Source organism: Coloeus monedula (assembly GCF_965178545.1).
Source record: "Coloeus monedula genome assembly, chromosome: 26".
Lineage (NCBI taxonomy): Eukaryota > Metazoa > Chordata > Aves > Passeriformes > Corvidae > Coloeus > Coloeus monedula.
In genome coordinates this window covers 3,549,441-3,569,254 of record NC_138806.1, presented here as the reverse complement: position 1 = coordinate 3,569,254, position 19,814 = coordinate 3,549,441, and the positions used below count along the sequence as shown (strand labels likewise).

The window sequence follows — 19,814 nt, the reverse complement described above, 5'->3', positions numbered from 1 at the left end:
AGGGGCGGAGGGGGCGGGGCCATGGGGAGGGGCGTGGTCTTGAGTGGGGCGGGCGGGGCTTGTGGCGGGGCGGGGCCCGCGGCCGGGCCGGAAGCGGGGCGGGGCGGAAGGCGGCGGCGGTTCCGGCGGCGGCAGTGGCGGTGGCAGTGGCGGTGGCAGTGGCGGTGATTCCGGCGGCGGCAGGGGCGGCGGCGATGAGCTTCGTGTGGCCCTGGCAGTACAGCTTCCCGCCCTTCTTCACGTGAGCGCGGCCGGGGCTGGGGCTGGGAGGGTCGGGGCGGGGAGCGCGGGAGTCGGGACGCGGGCCGGGGCTGCCGGTGTCTCTCCGCCGCCGTGCTGACCCGACCCCGCAGGCTGCAGCCCAACGGCGAGACGCGGCAGAAGCAGCTCTCGGCCTGGTGCGCGCTGGCGCTCGCCTACAGCCAGCAGCACCGGCTGCCCGCCATGACGGTGCGGGAGGCTCAGGACATTCCGCTCTTCGCCAACCACCGCCTCCAGCGTATCCTTTGGGCCCGCTGCCCGCGGCCCCGTCGCCCGTGCCCCTCTCGCCCCCACCCCCCGCCTCCATCAGCGCCTCCTTAACCCGCGCCCAGGGAAGCTGCCGCTGGAATCCATCCAGGTGGTGTTGGAGGAGCTCCGCAAGAACGGTGGGTGCCTCGTCCATTCGTCCGTCCGTGCTCCCGTCCGCGGCCTGTGCCCGACCCGCAGACCGCAGGGCAGGGAGGGCAGCCTCCGTCCGGGGCTGCTCGCGGCTCCGCGGGACCCAGCCCTGCCTTTGCAGGCAGATTTGGCTGCGTGGGGAAGAGAGGGCTCGACAGAGAAATCACTTTCTGTAGACACAGCAATATTTAGGCAGTGGGTGCGAACTGCAGGGGAGGGGCTGGTCCGTGGGGTCTCCTCTGGGTGCAGTGTCTGGCTCTTGTACTGAAATCTGCATGTTGGATCCTTACTTGTGACTTGTGCTCTGCTTCAATCCCTGTTCTGTGTTGTTTCTAGGGAACCTGGAATGGTTAGATAAGAACAAAACCAGCTTTCTGATCATGTGGAAGAGACCAGAAGAATGGGGAAAGCTCATCTATCAATGGGTGAGAGCATGGGGGCTGCACACCCAGACCAGGCTGTGTCCATGAGGACAGGGGGTCCTGGCTGCCATTTGGGAAAGACCACTGCTTGCTTCCTCACTACTTTTACCTTCCTCCTTCCATTTCTCTCTGTTGCAGAGAGATGAGGACTTATTAGCAGCTTGTCACTTGCTGTGAGCCGCAGTGTGAGCGGTGGGTGTTGCTGTCCACCCTCGGTGCCATTGGCTGTTCCGTGGGGAGGACAGGGCAGCGTCGCTGCCTGGCCTCTGCATGGCCTAAGTCCTCACTGTGAAACACACAGGCAGGAAGAGCAGAGCGGCGGGAGAGGAACCATCTTCATTCCCTCAGGCTGCACTTCCTGACCCCTCTCCCCCAGTGTATGTCCAGGGGGCTTCTGCTTATCAAGTGTTGTGCACACTCCATGTTACACGCTCCGGGATGTATGAGAGATCGGACAAGGATGGTCAGCCACACGGACGAAATTTGCTATATTGCCTTCGTGTTTCCAGGTGTCGAGGAATGGCCTGACCAACTCTGTGTTCACACTGTATGAACTGGCCAGCGGAGATGATACAGAGAATGAAGGTAAAGTTCATGTTCTGGAGCAGGTTTTCGGAGCTCATTGGATTGGAGCACGTAAACACTTGATTGTCAGATTACAGTTTTGTAGATTAAATATTTTGAAGTCTCAAATGCAAACTCACCTTTTCCCACCATTGGCACGTGCTGCTCCAAAGGCTTTTATCAATTTGCAGGAACGTCCCGCTCTGTAATTGCATTTTCACTTCCCCAGTGCCCAGCATTTTACCTGGTGTGGTGGGGGGTGTTTTGTTTTCAAGCCAAGCTCCTGCACTGCATTACAGGCTGCTGTGATTCATCCCTGCTGTCTGATGACCTTCAGGCTCTGTTCCCAAAGCAGAGATGTAGGGATGAGCCTGTCAGTGTAGCCATGACTCTGGATTTGCTGTAGTGTTACGGTGCTCTTCAGAGTCCTCAGCATTGCTGACCCCAGTCCCTGGAGCTCACCAGCCTGTTTGTTTCCTGATGTTATTTTTCTATTTTTATTTATTTATTATATTTTTATTTTTCAATGGGGATCTTTGTCCTTCCCTAGAGTTTCACGGCTTGGATGAGGCTATGCTGCTCCGTGCCCTGCAAGCCTTGCAGCAGGAGCACAAGGCTGAAATCATCACGCTGGATGACGGCAGAGGTGTCAAGTTCTTCTGACAGGAGCCTCCTCCCCTTCCCCACTGCAGTCTCAGGTTTCGCTGCCAAGAGTCGCTCTCTGGGCCTGGCTTCAAAACTGTGACTGCCAGTAGCTGCATCTCGGGATTTCTTGGGGCAAGATGAGTCTGTGAACCCTTCCAAAGACTTAGGAATATTCCGAGATCCTCTGTCTGTCTGTTCTCCCTGTTGATGTGTTTGAGAGGCTAAAGCTGCTCTAGGCAGTTCCGAGAGGGACCGCCCAGAAGTGAAACTGGGGGCTGCAGCTGGTCCCTGTTCCTGTGATGGCCTCGAAGCAGTCCCAGCTGGCTGGTCAAGCTTGGCCTCAAAGGGCCCCCCTGTATCCCTGCCTGCCACGTGCCTGGGTCCTGCAGTCCTGCTGCGGTGCCAGGGGGTGAGGCAGGAGCAGGGGACTGGCCATTATTGCTACGCTGTGGAAGCCCTCAGTGGCAGAAGGAAATGCACTTGCTGCCAAGCAGGCTGGGGGAAGCCAGGGAACTAATTTCAGGTGATTAAAATGAGATGTATTTATAGAGCAGCCTGGGTGTTTTCATCTATCTTTATTTTTCCATCAGAAACAAAACAGAGCACTGTACCAGATTTTTGCCCTTCAGTCATATTTCCTTGCTGCCCCAGAGGAATGCCGTGGTTCCAGGGTGCGAAGCAGCAGCACAAGTGCTTTTCTCCACTTGGCAGAGTTGTGGCCTGTGGGAGTCCTCGCTGTCCTTCTCAGGACAACATTTACTTTAATTTTGCATGTGCAGCCTGCTGGAAGCCCCTGGGTGTGTGCAGAGGTGATGGGCTAAGCTCTGTACCACCGTGGCTGGGAGAGGGATGACTCAGCTTTAGGCTCTCAGTACTGATAACAAAGTTCTCAGCTTGTCAGAACGTGTGGCCCAGGTACAGTCCCTGACCCTGTCAGTCCTGGGGAAGCACATTGCTGTGCTGGGGCAGGATCACCTTCCCCTGATTGTTCTGTGCATGTCACTGGCAGAGGTTGGGGGCAGCGCTGGAGTGACCTCTGGTCAGACCAATGTGGTCATTCTGGGGGTCCAGCGGAGCAGATGGTGCTTGCACCCCACAGGCTGCCACTGTCTGCCCCTGAGCAGTGTGTCTGGCATTCCCTGTCCTTGGGGATAACCTGGCACTGGCTCAGCTGTGCTGGCAGCTGATGTCAGCGTTGAGGAATTCTCAGTGTAGGTGAGATGCTGGAGTCTAGGGGCTGTGAAATTTAAAAATTTGTTTTGTAGCAGGAGCCCATTGACCTGAACTTGGTGGGATGTGCTGCCCTGGTGTGGGCACGTTGCTCTGGAGCTGTGGCTGGAGCCCAGGCTTGCTCTCCATGCCAGACCCAGCAGTGCTGTGGAGGAATTCCTGAGTGCCAGCACTTCTCTGCTGAAGAAAGGCACCAGCAGTGCTTGTGATAAGTCCCTGACACAGTGGGCTGGTGTGGTCTCCTTTCTGACCATCATCCCTACAGCTCTGTCATGGTCCTGCCGTGCACTGACAGTGCTGAGGAAGCCCAGCAGCAAAGGCTGTGCCACAGCATGTGCCATGAGCCCTGCAGTGCCTCTGTCCCCACAACAGGCACAGGCTCTGCCCAGCCCCAAACTCACTGCTCCATCAGGGATCCTCCCTCATGTCTGCAGCCACCAAGGTCTCTGTATAGGATTCATATGCTACCAAGTGTCTGCCCTGGGTTTGTTTCAGTGTTCAAGATCTGCCTCCTCTTTCCTCCCCATGCCACCCACATTGCCCCTTCCCTCCATGGTTGCTCTGTCTGCTCTGCTGCTCTTGTACCCCTGCAGAGAGCTGGGGTGCTGTGCCTGAAGGCTCCTGTATTTGATCCCAAACAATGAGCCTTCAGCAGCCGGGCCCAGAGTGTCTGTTCTTGCTGCCTGTGTGCACGATGCTGACCTCCCAGCACTGTGTTCCAAGCGGGGAGTGCCATATGTAACCTGGCTGTCCTTGAGGGAGTCTGTGTTCTTAATTAAATTTGCTCCCTTCTTAGGAAATGGCTGATGTGACATTAGATAAGCCTAAAACCAGCTTTTCATTCCAAGGCACTCCTGGCAGCAATTCCCATCTCTTTTTCAGTTTCCTATTTAGTTGCTTACTCAGTGAGGGGGGAGAAGGAGGAGGAGGAGGAAGAGTATGTCCCCTCTGCAGAATGGACATGGTGTAAAATTCCTTTTCCACACCCTCTGGGCTGGTTACCAGAGGCCACATCCAGCCGTGCCTGTGAGGGCCCTGTGGGACCAGCTTCGCCAGGCTGGGCAGTGCCACTGCAGCGAGGTGTCACTGCTGAGGCTGTGGGATGGGTCCTGGCAGCTGGTGCTGCTGCCCTGGAGGGAGCAGATGTCCCTCTGTGGAGGTGCTGCCCAGCCCAGCCACGCAGCTCTGAGGAGCTGGAGGAGGTGGCTCAGGGTGGTTTCGGGGGGGCTGGCGCAGCCCCGTCCTCCAGCCTGTGGCCCCTCAGAGGCCCTTGCCACATCTGGCCGTGGTGATTAGGGCTCGCTGGCCAGGGCGAGGCAGAGCTCAGAGGGGCTGGTGCCAAGATAAGGCACTATCAGGCGAGGCACACTCGGATCCCACTGGTCAGGGAGGAAAAATTCCGAGAGATGTTTTATTTAATGCAGCTGCTTAGGAGCAAGAACTGTTTCAGTTTGATAAATTTATATGTTGGGATAAACGTGCAGGTGGGTCCCATCTGTGCCTCTAGGCTGAGGAAATCCTTGCAGTGATCTGCCCAGGGTTACAGCCACAGCTGAGGTTTGGGTGCCGTCTTTGCCTCCCTGAACTCATGTGAGTTAAGGTCAGAGACACCACGGAGCTCCCCTGAGTATGGGGTGGTGAAGCCAACTGTGGAACAAGACCTGGGGGTCCCTGGACCCCTCCTGGGACAGGCACCCTGTGCTGTGCTGCCCCAGCTGTGCATCCCCCTTTGTCCAGACCCATCCTGGCCCCTCTGTGATCCTGCCCCGAGCTCCGGGATCAGAATGGACAATTCCTGGCAGGGCTTGGCGGAGCCTGGAGCTGAGCAGGGCTTTGATTCATGATCTAATTCTGAGGGAAGTGATTACACAGTCCCCTGTATTCTTTCTGGCAGCCAAATGTAGGCGAGAAATGGGTTATGTTCCCTGATTGTGGCGGTTCCTCAAAGTGAAGGCTGGCACTGGCACCTGCAGCCCAGAAATGTCACCCTGATAACGCTGGGGAGCTGCAGTGGGCGCCTATTGTGGAACAGAAGCCTTCTGGTTTCAGGCCAGGCTGGCTGCAGATTGGGAACAGGAGAGGACCTGTTCCCCTGCCCGAGCTGCCTCCCCTCTGCCAAGTTCTGGTGTGGAGTGGCATTTGGGGGGATCATTTAGGGAATTTCTCAGACCACTCACAAGAGAGGTGTGGGAGGGCAGCAGTTGGAGCAAGCTTCACCCCTAATTTCCTCTCCTGTCTGCAGGGGCCTCACTGAACTGGGATACTCCCCTGCTCCTCTGGGATCTTCCAAGGCGTCCTGTTTCACGATGAAAACCCTTGATAAGGAGACATGAGCCTGCCAGGGACTGAGCTGAGATCCCTACCTGGCTCTGTGTCTCTTGTTGGAGAGCTGAGGCTCCCTGCCAGCCTGGGCTGTGTTCCTGGGCCTGGGCAGTGCATGGGCCCTGGCAGGGACCCCTGCGTGGGTCAGCCACAGAGTCAGCCTGCAGGGCCTTGGGCAGCATCCCTCCCCCCTTTCTGGCGATGCTGAGAAGTGGGCAGGTTCTGGGCAAGGCTCACCTGAACAGCGTTGTTTAACAGAGCTGAGTCAAACCATGTTGCATCTTACAACCCGAGAGTCACGCGTGGCCGGGCCAGTGCAAGCACCGCACCCGTGGCCTGTCAGTTTTGGCCTTTTGGCTCCAGTGGCCATGGGCAGCCAGTGCCCCAGCAGCAGGCAGAGCCCTGCGGGGGCCGGTGCTGGACACGGTGTTCTGCCAGTGCTGGTTGTTCACCTGAGACTGTGCCCCTCACATGCTCCAAGGAGTGCAGGGCTGAGCGGGGATGTGGTTGCTGCTCCCTGCTCACCAGCCAGTACTGCACGAGCAGGTCCTGGCAGGGAGGCATCGGTCAAACTCCTTGTTGGGAAGGGGGTACCTGGCTCCTCTGGTGCTGGAGAGTAAGCTTCGGGCAGGAAGAGCTGGGTCGGGTAGGGGGTAGCAGACCAGAGATCAGCAGTGTGACACAGGTAGGCCAGGGCTTTTGTAGGAATTTCATTGATTTCATTAAATGCTTCTCCCTTCCTCTTGCTGGTGGGGATTTGTGGGGAGCAGCCGTGCAGGACGTGGCCACAGCCGAACTGCAGGTCAGTAGCCCCAGTCACCCGGCGTCACCCTGCGGGTGCCAGGCTGGCGTTTAGGAGACCATGACTGTGTTCCCTTGTCGATCCACTCCTTAATGTTTCCGGTATCGTTGAGTAGAAACAATCTGACCTCAGGGAAAAGAAATTAGCGGTGGCCTCAATTGCTTTGTGTTTTGTGTAAACAGCCTCACCGATAGAACAACCTTCTCCTTCAGCCTGGAGAGACAGCACGCTCTTGTCCGGCTGTTGGCTCCCGCGGGGCTGACACACACCTTCGACTCTTCCTATTTACGTGACCCTGATTTCAGGATTTCGGACCGTAGTGAACCCGAGCGGGATTGTCTGGGGCAGTGTGAGGGGGAACCCGCGTCCGGGCAGTGGGACTCGGCTGCTCCAGGACACGCTGCTCCAGGACCAGAGTCAGAAACTCCAAGGAAATGTTTAAACCAGGGACGTTCCTACGTCCCGGCTCCGGACGCGTCAGTCACAGCGGCCCCGTAGCCCCGGGGGGGCGGCGGCAGGGAAGGGGCTGTCCTGCGGCGAGGGGAGAGCAAGGAGCCCCTGGAGCAGCCACGGCAGCGCGGATCCGGGCGGGCGCCAGGCGGTGACCCCCGGCTGGGAGGGGACATCCCGGGCGGCTCGGGGCGCGGTGCCGGGGCGCGGGGCGCTCGCCCGCTGCTCGCAGCCCGTGTCCGCAGCTGCAGCGCCGGGCGCTGTCCCGGGGCCGCTGCCCGGTGCGGTGTCGGTGCGGGGCGCGGGGCCGGTGGCGCAGCGCGGGCGGGGGGCGGCGGTCGAGCGGGGGCGGACCCGGGCGTGGCGGGGGCGGTGCCGGGGCCGGTGCCCGGGCCGGGTCTCGGCGGTCGCTCCTGGTTGCGGAGTGGCGGCGGCAACGGGTGCGAAGCTGCGCGGGAGCGGCCGCTCCGAGCGGGCTGAGCCGATGCTGGCGGCCGAGCCCGCCGCTGCCGGAGCCATGTCCCAGCCTGAGGCGGAGCGGGCGGACAGCGGCTCCGAGCCGCAGCCGGAGCCGGAGCCGGGTCCGGGGCTCACCGGACGGACTCCGCACCGTAGCCGCAGCCGGCGGCCCTCGGGGCCCGATTCCCGACGCGCTTCCTCCCGCTTCAGCCGGCGGAGCTCGGCTGAGCTGGAGCTGCTGGGGTACCCGGCACCGGACGGGGTGCGCGGGGGGTCGCCGCCGCCGCCGCCGAGCGCTGTCGGGCTCCGGGAACCCGAGGAGACGGAGAGCGAGGAGGTGGAGACGCGGGCGGTCGCCACCTCCCCCGACGGCCGGTTCCTCAAGTTCGACATCGAGATCGGCCGCGGCTCCTTCAAGACCGTCTACAAGGGGCTGGACACGGAGACCACCGTGGAGGTGGCCTGGTGCGAGCTGCAGGTACGGCCCCTGCCAGCGCCTCCGCCCCTACCTGCCCGCACCCACAGGCTGGGGCGAGGGGCTCGAGAGAGGCACTTGGACCCTCTTCTGTCCAGTTTCTCTGGCGTGTGCAGCCCTCCCCGCCCCTGAGCCCTCTGCCCACTGCTGCCTGCCTGGGTGCTGTGTGAGACCCGCGGGGCACTTCCCCGGGCTGGAGCCTGTGCCGGCGAGGGCAGGCACCCTCGAATCTCCACTTCTGCCAGTCACTGTGGCGCCCCGCTGCAGTCGGGCCACAGCAGCAGGGCAGGGCAGGGACCTGCAGCTGGGTGCCGGCTCCCCTCGCTGCTTTGCACTGTGCTCATCACTGCCAGTGCCTCGGTGCCTCTTGGGTCTCCTGGCCCGGACCCAGACTCCTGTTTAGTGCCGCCGCTCCTGGCCCTCCTGCTCATCACGTGCTGTTTTCCATTTGCTTTCTTTCTTCCTGCACTGTGGAGCATGCCAGGGTGCCCAAGTTCTTGATGCCAGTCCCTGCTCTGGCACTTTACAGGTGCATCTGGGGCTGAGCATCCCACTGTCTTTCTGACGCTCATCACCTCGCAGCTTTCCCTCCAGGAGGGCAGTGAGGGCAGCAGTGCCCTCTCTGCATGCATGCCTGTGCTTGTGCTGGAGCTGGCTCCGAAGTTTGCTCCGATAGCCCTTGGTGTGCTCTGGGGCGCGTGCCTGCAGCGAGCTGGGGCTGGCTGTCAGCCGGGAGCAGGGTACGACACGACCTTGTGCTCTCTGCCTGCTTGACCTTGGCTGAAGTAGTGTACATGGTCACCTGTGTATGGTTTCTGTGATGCTGCCAGGGGCTCTCTGCTGGGAGCAGCTGGACCTCTGGTTCCAGCTCTCTGAGGAGTGTCCCCATCTCCTCTCTGCTGCCACACTCCTCCATCTCCTTGGCTGCCCTGCAGCCTGACAGCAGGATGCTGAGAGCAGTGGTGATGGTGCTGCCTCCACAATGCCTTTGCCCCACTCAAGTGCTTTTGATGAGCGTGATCTTGTCCATGGAGGTGCACGAGGAGATCCATTCTGTGGGTCTACCTTTTCTCCTTGGAGCCCTGGGAGGGGCTTTGGTTAAGTCCAAAGTCTCCCACAGGTTCCTGGCCCTGGGATGGCTGCTGTGGTGGGAAGGTCCAAGTCCTTGTTGACACAGAAAACCATGTCTTGCGAGTTTGTTGTCTTGTTCCTAAAAGCTCGGTGCAGTTGCAGTTTCAGCTGCCTGGGCTGGGTCCTTGGGGTGGCTGCAGCTGAGCAGAGCAAGAAGAGATCCTGAGAGAGTGGTGGGTGCTTTCTAGAGGGGCTGACTGTGGCCTCTTAGTGAGGAAGGTGAAGATTTTCCCCCCATCCCAAGGGTTGCACAATTACTTCAGTTGTGAGAGCTCAGTTCAGAGCCAGCTCAGTTCTCCTGCCCTCATGGCCCCACAGCTCCATCCAAATACCCCTGAACCCCATTGAGTCCTGTGTCCCTTCAGGTGGCAACCACTGACTGGAACAGGCTCTCCTTGGCGAGTCCAGGACCTTCTCTGGATGAGTCAGCTGTCCCCAGTGCTTCCCACTCAGCTGGCTTCGTGTCCCTCCCTGTGGGTCTCAGCCCCATGTCACAGCTGTGCCCCAGCTCCCCTGCACAGCAGGGCTGGCACGTGTCTCATTCCCTGCCCCGCTGCTCGTCCCCGGGGCTGTGTGCCCGCAGTGCTGGTGTCTTGCGAGGGGCTGCCGAGGGGATGAGGCTGCACTGTCTCAGGCTGGGGGGGGGGAAGGGAGTTGGGAAGCAAAATGCTGCTGTGCCCCAGTCCAGCAGGCACGTGCTGGCCCCCTTGCTGGTTCTGCGAGCCGGCCAGGCAGGAGTGGCGGAAGCCACTCACTTGTCCCCTGGGGGTGGGTGTGGAGAGGCTGGGGTCCAGGCTGAGCTCCTGCCAGGGACCCTCCTGTGAGCATCCCATGGTGTTGGAAGACCTGGCAGACCTGACTCCTCTTGGCCTGCCCCCTCCCATGGGAGCTCAGCCAGGTCCCTGTGGGCAGCCCCAGCCCTGCTCCCACCCCATGCCACCCTGGTGCCTGCCCCTGCAACCCCTCTGCCCCAGCCCTCTCCCCTCCCCACCCAGGATTTGGCTCTGTTCCACTGACTACTCTTTATCCAGTGTCTCTTGTGCCCAAATCTGTGTCCCACAAGGGGCTAAGAGCACAGATGCAGACATTTAGAAGTTTGTTTTTTTTCAGCAATCATGCAAAGAGTTGGACACTGTGACACAAATCCAGGATTTGGAACCACAAATAAAAATGGTTGTGGTTCTGCCATTTTAAAAATAGCTTTGTCCTGTGCATTTCACAGTTCTCCTTCTATTGCCTTTCAATTCCAAATGAATACTTAACCTCAGGCCTGACCTGTTCTGCACCAGAGAACCTGGTTCAGCTGCTGTGACGGATCCCAGTCCCAAATCCCAGCTCTCTCTTCTGTCCTCGCCTGTCCTTCCCTCCACAGAGCCTGGCGAACTGGAGCCTGGTTTTGCCTGTCTTCTGTCTTCCTGTGAGACCCCTCTGGGGACCTGCCCATCCCTGTCCCCTCTCCTGAACGCAGCGTCTGTCTGTGCCTCCCGCCCATGTCCACAGCCCCACTGTTTGTGCTTTCCAGCTTTAGCCTGGCACTATTTCTGTCGTAGGTGCTGTGGGCAGTGGGGAAAGAGGAAGCAGGGAGGAAGCCAGAGGCCCAGAGCGGGGTCGGGCTGTAAATACCTAACTGTGCGATTTTCCTGTGGAACCCCTTGGGGTTCCCCAGTGGGCAAAAGCATTCTGGGCAGCAGGCACTGCTGTGCCTCCCCTGGCTCCGGCGCCCAGGTTGGGCAGGTAACCTTAGCCAGCAGCCCCGGGGCTGCAGGGCACCTTGAGTGTGTGTTCACATGGCTGTGAGCACGCACAAGCTCCTGCTCGGCGGGGCAGACCCACAGGGAGAGCAGTGAGGTGCTGGCATCCACTGCTGACATAGAGCTGGCTCCTCTGCGAGGGGCTCGGGACCGCCCTGTGACTGTGAACGTGGCTGGAGGGAGAGTGCTGGGCACTTTCCAGCACTGGCTCTGTGCCCCACCGTGGTGTTGGTCTGAATGCCCCTCCAGAGTGCAAGTGTCAGTGCAGAGCCAGGGCCCTTGAGGGCTGCGGGAGTGGGAGAGCCCTGTGAGCGCTGCAGAGTGCCCTGAGCACCAGCGCTGCCAAGCTGGGGACAGCCTCCTGCTGCAGAGGCAACAGCCGTCCTCGGCCACTCGGCCCCACCCTCCCTCCTCCTGCACTGGCCTCAGATCCTGGTGTTGGCTGCGCTGGGCTCCTCGGCAGCCAGCTCCTGGCTCACAGGATGGGCTGGACCATTGCCACCCAGCTCCTCACCGTCCCCATGCCACCATCCCCAGTGTCCTCCTCCGCCCTGTGCTGATGCTGTTAGGAGAGGACATGGTGTGCCCATGCTGTGTGGTGTGTCTGTGCTGGCAGCACTGTCTGCCCTGCCCTTCGTGGTGCTCCTCCTGCCAGGCTATGGCCAGGCTGGGCTCTGGTGCCCACACTCAATGGGGAGAGTATCAGCACGCACAGGAGTGGGAGCTGCTGCCACTTTGGTCATGAGGAAGGAACAGTGTCAAGCGAGCCCAGCAGTCCTGGCACAGGCTTGGGGGGCATGCTTGGCTCCCCCAGACCTTACTCCAGGCACTCTGGGAGAGGTGGCCTTGTGCTGGGGTTCTGCCTGGAATGGGGCATGGCACAGTGAGGGCTGCGCTGGCACAACTGCTCCGGTTGGGGTCCACTCTCGCTGAGCTGGGAGAGCTGTGGCCACCCATGAGTCCCCACCTGCCCCAGTTCACAGCCAGTGTCAGCTTCCTCATGCCCTTGCAGGTTTGTGGGGTGCAGTGAGGCCTCTGGACACCTCTTGGTGAGGAGGAGGGGGCCAGAGGGGTGGTGGTGGCCGTGGCGCTGGGCAGGACAGCCGGTGTGTGCTGCTGGCCATGCTGGGGTTCGGGTGCTGTTTTCCTCCTCGCATATGAAAGGTCCCATTCATCCCGTGGCAGCAAGCTCAGGTTCTCGTCTGGGCTGAGCCTGTCCCTGAGCATGTATTAAATGCGGGGGGATTATGGAGCAGCTCCAGCCAAGCCATGGGGCCGCCTGTGATGCAATAAAAATATTACAAAAGCTGACGGGGTTGATGGATGGTGGCCACTGGCCAAGCACAGCTCTGGCAGCACTGGTGGTGGGAGCTCTGGGGCAGCTCCAGTTTCCTTGGCCTCTGAATGTGGGCTGGGCAGGGGTCCCAGCTTGGGGCCCCCAGGCTGAGCTCCTTGGGACCCCAGGCAGTGGTGGAGTTATCACTGCTCCTGCTCCTGCCCAGGGCTGAGCACTCGCAGCTGCCCCACTGGGGGCTGGACCCGGCTCCTCTAGCTCTGGCCAGTCAGCTCCCCTCTTCCTGCAGCCTGGGGCTGTGCCCCTTCAGGATGAGGGGGCCATCCCCTCCACTGGCCCCTGCCCCAGCTGCAGTCAGCACCCTCGGCTTGTGTTTCTACTTTAATTAACTCGAGCAGGAGAAACATGGAAAAACTCTGGCTGGAGCCTCCCCCTGCCTGCTTTCCCCAACAAAGGCCTCATTGAGGCTGGCCCAGCACCCGGCCACACAGAGCCCAGGGCTGGTGCTGCCCTGGTGGGGGCACAAGAGCCACAGCCATCGGGTCTGCACAGGGCAGGATGGCAGCAGCTCTGCAGAGACCCTGCACGTCCCCTCCAGCTGCAGGCTAGGGTTTCCTGCCCTGAGGCAGGGTGGTGGGCTCCAGCTGGGGGCTGAGTGAGGGGAGGGGGGACGGGTGGTCCCAGCACAAGGCAGTGGAGAACTGCAGGGGTTCCTCGGTGCCCCGTCTGTCGTGCACCCACCCAGAGTGGTGGACAGGTGGGGGACCACAGTGCAGGGCGTTCCCAGCCATGTGTGAGCCACTGTGCTGGGGCACAGCAGGTCTGACCCCAGCTCTGCACCGGGGCCACAGAAGCCTCCTCTGTCTTGCCTGTAGGGAGTGGGGAATGGGACGTGAGGGTCTTTTGTAGCCAGGGCAGCCCCCTGTGCTTGGCAGGACCCCGTGTGCCCCCCTCACACCCTCACTGGCTCCCACAGACGCGGAAGCTGTCAAAGACGGAGCGGCAGCGGTTCAGTGAGGAGGTGGAGATGCTGAAGGGGCTGCAGCATCCCAACATCGTCCGCTTCTACGACTCCTGGAAGTCAACTATCAAAGGCCAGATCTGCATCGTGCTGGTCACAGAACTCATGACATCCGGCACCCTGAAAACGTGATTGGGGCGTGTAGGGGAGGGAACAGGGTCCCTACCGAGAGGCTCTTTGTTGCTTGCCCTGTGTGGGCATCTGAGTCCGGATGGGCTTGGCATGGCAACAGGAGGAGGGTGGGCTGGAGCCAAGGCTGGGGCACGAGTCTGAGCCCCACAGGTCTGAGCCCCGTTGGTCCCTGGCAGGTATTTGAAGCGGTTTAAAGAGATGAAGCTGAAGGTGCTGCAGCGCTGGAGCCGGCAGATCCTCAAGGGTCTGCACTTCCTGCACACTCGCTCGCCCCCCATCATCCACCGTGACCTCAAGTGTGACAACATCTTCATCACGGGCCCCACAGGCTCTGTCAAGATTGGCGACCTGGGCCTGGCCACGCTCAAGCGAGCCTCCTTTGCCAAGAGTGTCATAGGTGGGGCTGGGCTCGTGGGAGCTGGGGGGGCTGCAGGGGGTGGGGGTCCCAGGGGTGCTGAGCTCTCCTGCTGCCTGCAGGCACCCCCGAGTTCATGGCGCCAGAGATGTATGAGGAGAAGTACGATGAGGCAGTGGATGTCTATGCCTTCGGGATGTGCATGCTGGAGATGGCCACCTCGGAGTACCCCTACTCTGAGTGCCAGAACGCCGCCCAGATCTACCGCAAGGTCACCTCGGTGAGGCCTGGTCCCAGCTGTGGGTGATGCTGCTGGCTGATCCCACAGGAGCCAGGACAGGGGGCTGGGGGGATGGTCAGCTGGAGCTGTCAGGCCTTGCTGCTGTCAAAATGTGTCACTGTGTAGGCTGTGTGAGTGGCTAAAGATAGCCTGGGCGGTGAGGGGTTGCTCTGGCAGGGCATGGAGCCGTGGGTGGTGGGGCCACGGCTTGGCCAGACCCCACATCCCTGGCTCTGCACCAGCCACTGCCAGTGTGTTAATGGGGTGGAACGGGAGCACGTCTGCTCGGCCACGCTGGCCTGGGGCACTGCAGCTGCCCTGACCGGTCATGGCTGGCTCCTGCCAGCTCCTGCCTGCTGGGGTGGAAACTCAGAGCCCTGGGGCATCCTGGCCCATGCAGGCACACGTGGCCTGGCCACAGGAGCCATGCAGAGCTCGTGGGGCCCTGGGTTGGTTCATCCCTGGGCCCTGGGAGCCCCATGCTGTGGTGGGTTGGCACAGGAGGTGCTCACTCTCGTTACCCCCAGGGGCTGAAGCCCAGCAGCTTCTACAAGGTGAAGGTGCCAGAGCTGAAGGAGATTATCGAGGGCTGCATCCGCATGGACAAGAACGAGAGGTGGGGGCAGAGCGGGGCCTGGGTGGCAGGGTCCCCCCTGGCTCCGAGCCTGCACTGAGCTGTGCCCTCTGCAGGTACACCATCCAGGACCTGCTGGAGCATTCCTTCTTCCAGGAGGACACAGGGGTGCATGTGGAGCTGGCTGAGGAGGATGACGGAGTCAAGTCTGGGCTCAAGCTCTGGCTGCGCATGGATGACACAAAGAAGCTGCACGGCAAGTACAAGGACAACAACGCCATCGAGTTCCTCTTTGAGCTCTACAAGGATGTGGCAGAGGAGGTGGCTCAGGAGATGGTGGGTACAGAGATGGGGGAGCCCTGGGTGCTGTGGGGCCCCTACACCCCGAAGTGACGAGCTCCCTCCTGTGTAGGTGGTGCTGGGCTTTGTCTGTGAGGCCGACTACAAGCTGGTGGCCAAGGCCGTGCGGGACCGTGTGGTCGCCATCAAGCGCAAGCGGGAGAAGCTGAAGCGCGCCCAGGACGCGCCATCACCCGCAGAGCCAGAGCAGCCGCCAGGTGTCCTGCAGCTCCTGGAGGAGCTCAAGTCCCCGCTGCCACCTGGTGCCCCCACGCCTGCCCTGGCCACTCCTGGCTCTGGGGACTCCGTCTTCAGCAGCACCTTCCCCCTGGAGCCTGAGGAGCCCGAAGCTGACCAGCACCAGCACTTTACCTACCGGCACACCAGCTACTCCTCAGCCACCTGTGCGTAGGCACCAAGGGAGCAACAGCCGGGTGGGCAGCAGGGGAGCTGGGGCGGGAGGTGGGTGGGGGGTCCGTCCCCTTCTCCCAGCCCCACAGCCCTTTCCCAGGTGTCCAGCCAGGGAAGGGACTTGCTTCGGTTCATGCCAGCACTCCTCCGCAGCCGACTGTGAGACGGATGGGTACCTGAGCTCCTCCGGCTTCCTGGACTCCCCGGACCTGGCCCCTCGCAGCTTTGTGGCAGTGGAGCCCACCAGCCCACGGCCCACCCGGCCTGTGCGCTGCTTCCCCACGGTGAGCAGGGCCCCGCGGGCGGGCGGGAGGGGGGTCAGGGCAGCTGCGGCACCGGCTCACCCCGTCCCCTACCTGCAGAGCATCGCCGTGCAGCTGCCCACGGAGCGCCTGCCCCCCGCCAGCGGCTTCTCCTCCTCAGTGGACAGGTGAGGCTGGAGGGTCGGGCGGGGGCTGGACAGGGAGTGTGGTTCTTGGGAATGGCCATGCTGATGCTCCGGAGCTGGGGCTTCCTGCAGCTACACCTCAGATGTGGCATCGGGCATGAGTGATGGCTGTGAGGGGCTCTCGGCCAGCGAGCAGAGCTCCAAGCTGCCGCCCAAGCGAGCCTCGGGGAAGCTGCTGCGGCGCCGAGCCCGCTCCAGGCTGCGTATCACCAACGTGAGTGCCACAGGTGCCAGGCGGGTGCCAGGCGGGTGCCAGGCGGGTTCTCCTGGGCTGAGCCAGCCCTGCTGCCCACAGATCTCTGACAAGAGCGACCGAGTGGTGGAGTGCCAGCTGCAGACCTACAACAACAAGATGGTGACCTTCAAGTTCGACCTGGATGGAGACAACCCGGAGGAAATTGCAGCCGCCATGGTGAGAGCAGGGTGAGGGTGAAGGTGGGGTCTGCCTGGCCGTGCTGGGTGCTGACCGGCCCCTCCACCCTCAGGTCCACAATGAGTTCATCCTCAAGTCGGAGCGGGACAGTTTCATCAACCGCATCCGGGACATCATCCACCGCGTGGAGACCCTGCTTCGCAAGGATGGGCGCAGCAGCACCGAGCTGCCCAAGGGCCCCGAGGCTGAGAGTGCTGTGGGCAGCCCCGTGAGTGCCAGCCTGGCCCTGCCAGCGCTGGGGAAGCTGCTGATGCTGAGCATGGCTTGGGGTGCTGCCTGGCCCCAGGGAGTCCAGGGGGAGGGGGCTGGGGTGCAGGGTCCTCCTGCGGTCACTTGCCCGCTCCTGTGACAAGTCAAGGTGCTCCCCAGCCCAGAAGAGTCTCCAGCTCCTGTCCCCACAGGTGGTGGGGCCCAGCGGGGGCTTGGCACAGCCTGGCTGGGGCCTCTGCCCCAGTGCTGGGCTCAGCTCATCCTTCTCGCAGGTGGACCTGCAGCTGCAGGGGCTCTCACGCTCCATCTCCTCCTCATCTTCACTCAGTGGTACGTCTGTGCCCCTGTGCAGGCCCTTCCTGTCTCCCCCAGGCCCCATGCAGGGCAGGTGATGGCCTCAGCCAAGCCCAGAGGGTCTCAAAGGACATGTCCTGCCCCGGCTGAGCCTGGCTGTCACCCCTATGCCACAGACCTGAGCTGTACCAGTCCCAGCCTCCCTGTCCAGTCCCCTGTCCTGCCGTTGCTGAGCCGCTCCCCATCGGAGACCAACCTGGCCAGTCCTGTGGAGCCGCTGGCAGCCCCGGCACCCCTGGGGTCCCCCACAGGTACCAGCGCTGGCAGCATGGGCATGGTCATTGCACTGGGGCTGCCAGCTGCTCGCTGGCTTGAGGCTCCGGGGTGCCTGGACTTGGGGTCTGAGACGGCCCTTGGGGGCTGCTCCTGATGCTTCCCTCTCTGCAGGCTCAGCCCAGACCTGGCCTCTCGTCTCGATGACTCCCACCTGGCTCACATCATCACCAGCACTCCCACTGACCCCCCCGAGGACCCCAGGGGGGCCTGTTCCCCCAGCCCTGCCCCAAGCCCTCCTGTCCCCACAGCCTCTCCCCACATCCCCTGTCCCCTACGAGCCCAGCAGTCCCCTGAGCCCCCCTGTGACCAGCACACCCTTGTCCCCCACTGCCCCCCTCTTGTCCCTGGCCAATGTCTTCTCCCTGGCAGTGATGACCGTGGCCCACACTGTCTCCTCCATTGCCAGCTCAGGCGGGCACCTCTACCCACCAATGCTGCCACGGCCACAGAGTCTTGTCCTGGGTGCCCCACGCTTTGTCTACCCTGACCCCACCAGCAGAGACAAGCCAGTCCCACCTGGCAGTGGGACCCTGGAGCCAGTGGGATCTGATGTCCCCACTGCCGGGGGGCCCATATCCTCCCTTCCCTCAACACCAGCCCCAGTGTGCCCCACAAGCAGCGAGCCCATGGGGAGTCCTCTGCAGTTGCTGAGCACATCCACATCTGGGAGTCCAGAGGGCAGCACGGTGAGTGTGGGTGTGCAAGGGCTGCCCAGGGCTGCTCGAGGTGGAGCTCAGTGTCAGGAGGGCTGGGTGGTTGCTGCAGATGCTGCCCTGGGATGGGATGGAGCCTCATGGCTTGTGAAGCCACTGGGATGCAGGGAGGGCTGAGTGGGCGGCAAATCCCAGGGCACAGAAGCAGCAGGGGGAGGAGAGGACAGGAGGACTGGGGTGGGGCTGCTGATGGTGCTCAGGTGCCCACAGGTGCTGCCCGGTGCCCCCAAGCCCAGCCACTCTCTGATCATCTCGGAGGCACCAGCCCCCAGCGTGCCCAAGGCCCAGCTCTCGCCCATCAATGAAGGTAAAGGTGGGGCAGGGCCAAGGCTGTGCCGTGCAGCCGTGCCTGTGCCAGGGCACCGCAATGCCCCGGCCAGCCCATGTGCCCTGAACCCCACCAGCTGCCCCTGTCCCCAGCAGAAACCAAGCCCCAGGTCCTGGGCCGGTTCCAGGTGATGCCAGCCAAGGACCTGGCTGTGACCTCTCCGGTGCTGGGCAGCAGTGACGGGGAGCAGCACAGCACGGAGCCAGCAGCGAGTGGCTCCCCGCCACCCGTGGTCCCTGACACAGGCCACAGCTCAAGCAGTGACTTGGATGTGGTGCTGGAGGCAGCGGAGCAGGACCCCAAGGCTGAGGAGGTGTCAGCCGAGGGGGGCACGGTGCCTGTGGCACCAGCGGGGAGCGACCGGGAGGGCCCTGGGGAAGAGAGCACAGAAAATGTTCCGCAGGCCATGCTGAGCCAGGTGTGGCTGAGCTACTCTCGCAGTTTGTCCTATGTGAGCAGCGATGACACTGAGAGTGAGGACGAGGAGATCTGGGAGGAGCTGCAGAACCTGCGACAGAAGTGAGCAGGGGGGTGGGCTGCACCTGGGAGGTGACAGGTCTTCCCACCCACCCTGCGTGCGTGTTCGCTGTCCCTTCCCCGAGGCCCCACTGCCAGCCCCTGTCTTCTCCCCAGGCACCTGGCTGAGGTGCAGCTGCTGCAGAGCGCCCAGAAGAAGGAGATCGAGGAGCTGTACCTGCGGATGGGGAAGCAGCCACCGCCGGGCATTGTCTCGCCCGCTGCGATGCTGTCCAGCCGCCAGCGCCGCCTCTCCAAGGGCAGCTTTAACCCCTCCCGTCGCAACAGCCTGCAGCGCCTGGAGCTGGCGCAGCCCGCAGGTGCCGGCCCCGCTCCCCACTCCCCGCAGGGCCCCCGGGCTGGGCGGGGGCCGCAGGACGGGGACCCCCGGGCTGGGTGTCGCACAGACCCGTGCCCTCACTCAGGGCCGCTGTCCCTGCAGGCATCATGCGCCGTAACTCGCTGAGCGGCAGCAGCACCGGCTCGCAGGAGCAGCGGCTGAACAAGGGGGTGACCTTTGCCGACGACCTCGGCCGCATGGTAAGGGGCAGCGTCCAGCCCACGGCCTTCTCGGCTGCTCCCGCGGCACTCCCGGCTCACGGCTGCTTCTCTCCCCAGTAGCTGGCTGGCCAAGACTGACTCCATGAACTACCTCATCCAAGTGCCTGCATCCCCAGGACGGGCAGAGCCCCTGCACCTTCCAGAGGGCAGTGCCAGCCCTGGAGAACCTGGACTCCCCGCTCCCCTTGGCTGTGGCCTGCAGCAGGGCAGCCGTGGGCTTCGCAGGAGCGGGAGTGCTGGCCTTTTGTAGGCCTGTCCCACAGGTGCCCTTTGCTGGAAGACAGGTGCCAGGTGTCTCCACCCCTCGTGGATGGAAGGAGCTGAGCCCGCCCTGAGGAACTCCAGCTTGTCCCCCGCCAGCTCAGCCTTGCACCAGACCCTGCCCACCCTGCAGAGTGGCTTGAGTGCCCTGTGGCCCTGTCTGCTGCAGCACCAGGAGCAGCAGGATCCGGGAGCACTTTGTTATGAACTGGTGTTTGGAAAGTGTTTTCATAAACATGGATTGAATACAAACTGTGTCTGTGTGTGTGTCTGTCGGGCAGGACCCGTGGCTGCATGCCTCACTGCATGATGATAGAGAGCAGAACAGAAAATCCCCCCTCAGCAGCCCCTGAGTGGGGCAAGATCTTGAGCTGGGCTCAACCCAAGACATTCTTGA

General features: G+C 62.2%; 2 protein-coding genes across 4 annotated transcripts; both read left to right on the top strand.

The window, feature by feature from the left end:
- Positions 1-140: 140 nt before the first annotated feature.
- Positions 141-2,832, top strand: VPS25 (vacuolar protein sorting 25 homolog). 2 transcript variants are annotated; one of them, XM_082297174.1, is made up of 6 exons: positions 141-241; positions 354-499; positions 594-647; positions 997-1,085; positions 1,592-1,667; positions 2,197-2,832. In XM_082297174.1, exons 1-6 carry the CDS (start codon positions 195-197, stop codon positions 2,307-2,309), a joined length of 525 nt encoding a protein of 174 aa, XP_082153300.1. In that variant the 5' UTR covers positions 141-194; the 3' UTR covers positions 2,310-2,832. The 2 variants fall into 2 exon arrangements, with proteins under 2 accessions (XP_082153300.1, XP_082153301.1); XM_082297175.1 differs by having other exon boundaries at positions 177-241; positions 499-647.
- A 4,683-nt stretch (positions 2,833-7,515) lies between these two features.
- WNK4 (WNK lysine deficient protein kinase 4) lies at positions 7,516-19,546 on the top strand. 2 transcript variants are annotated; one of them, XM_082297130.1, is made up of 20 exons: positions 7,516-8,032; positions 13,182-13,354; positions 13,535-13,755; positions 13,836-13,993; positions 14,521-14,609; positions 14,684-14,903; positions 14,980-15,310; positions 15,471-15,601; positions 15,680-15,747; positions 15,838-15,979; positions 16,061-16,177; positions 16,251-16,406; positions 16,681-16,738; positions 16,879-17,013; positions 17,150-17,724; positions 17,962-18,058; positions 18,175-18,598; positions 18,713-18,915; positions 19,038-19,135; positions 19,217-19,546. In XM_082297130.1, exons 1-20 carry the CDS (start codon positions 7,580-7,582, stop codon positions 19,232-19,234), a joined length of 3,867 nt encoding a protein of 1,288 aa, XP_082153256.1. In that variant the 5' UTR covers positions 7,516-7,579; the 3' UTR covers positions 19,235-19,546. The 2 variants fall into 2 exon arrangements, with proteins under 2 accessions (XP_082153256.1, XP_082153255.1); XM_082297129.1 differs by having other exon boundaries at positions 7,539-8,032; positions 19,214-19,546.
- Positions 19,547-19,814: the final 268 nt, after the last annotated feature.

Coding starts and splice junctions, on each gene's coding strand:
- VPS25 (XM_082297174.1), top strand. CDS start 195: ATGAGCTTCGTGTGGCCCTGGCAGTACAGCTTCCCGCCCTTCTTCAC. Junction 500..593: donor CGCCAACCACCGCCTCCAGC/GTATCCTTTGGG, acceptor ACCCGCGCCCAG/GGAAGCTGCCGCTGGAATCC. Junction 648..996: donor GGAGGAGCTCCGCAAGAACG/GTGGGTGCCTCG, acceptor TGTTGTTTCTAG/GGAACCTGGAATGGTTAGAT.
- WNK4 (XM_082297130.1), top strand. CDS start 7,580: ATGCTGGCGGCCGAGCCCGCCGCTGCCGGAGCCATGTCCCAGCCTGAG. Junction 18,059..18,174: donor GCTCTCGCCCATCAATGAAG/GTAAAGGTGGGG, acceptor TGTCCCCAGCAG/AAACCAAGCCCCAGGTCCTG. Junction 18,599..18,712: donor CTGCAGAACCTGCGACAGAA/GTGAGCAGGGGG, acceptor TCTTCTCCCCAG/GCACCTGGCTGAGGTGCAGC.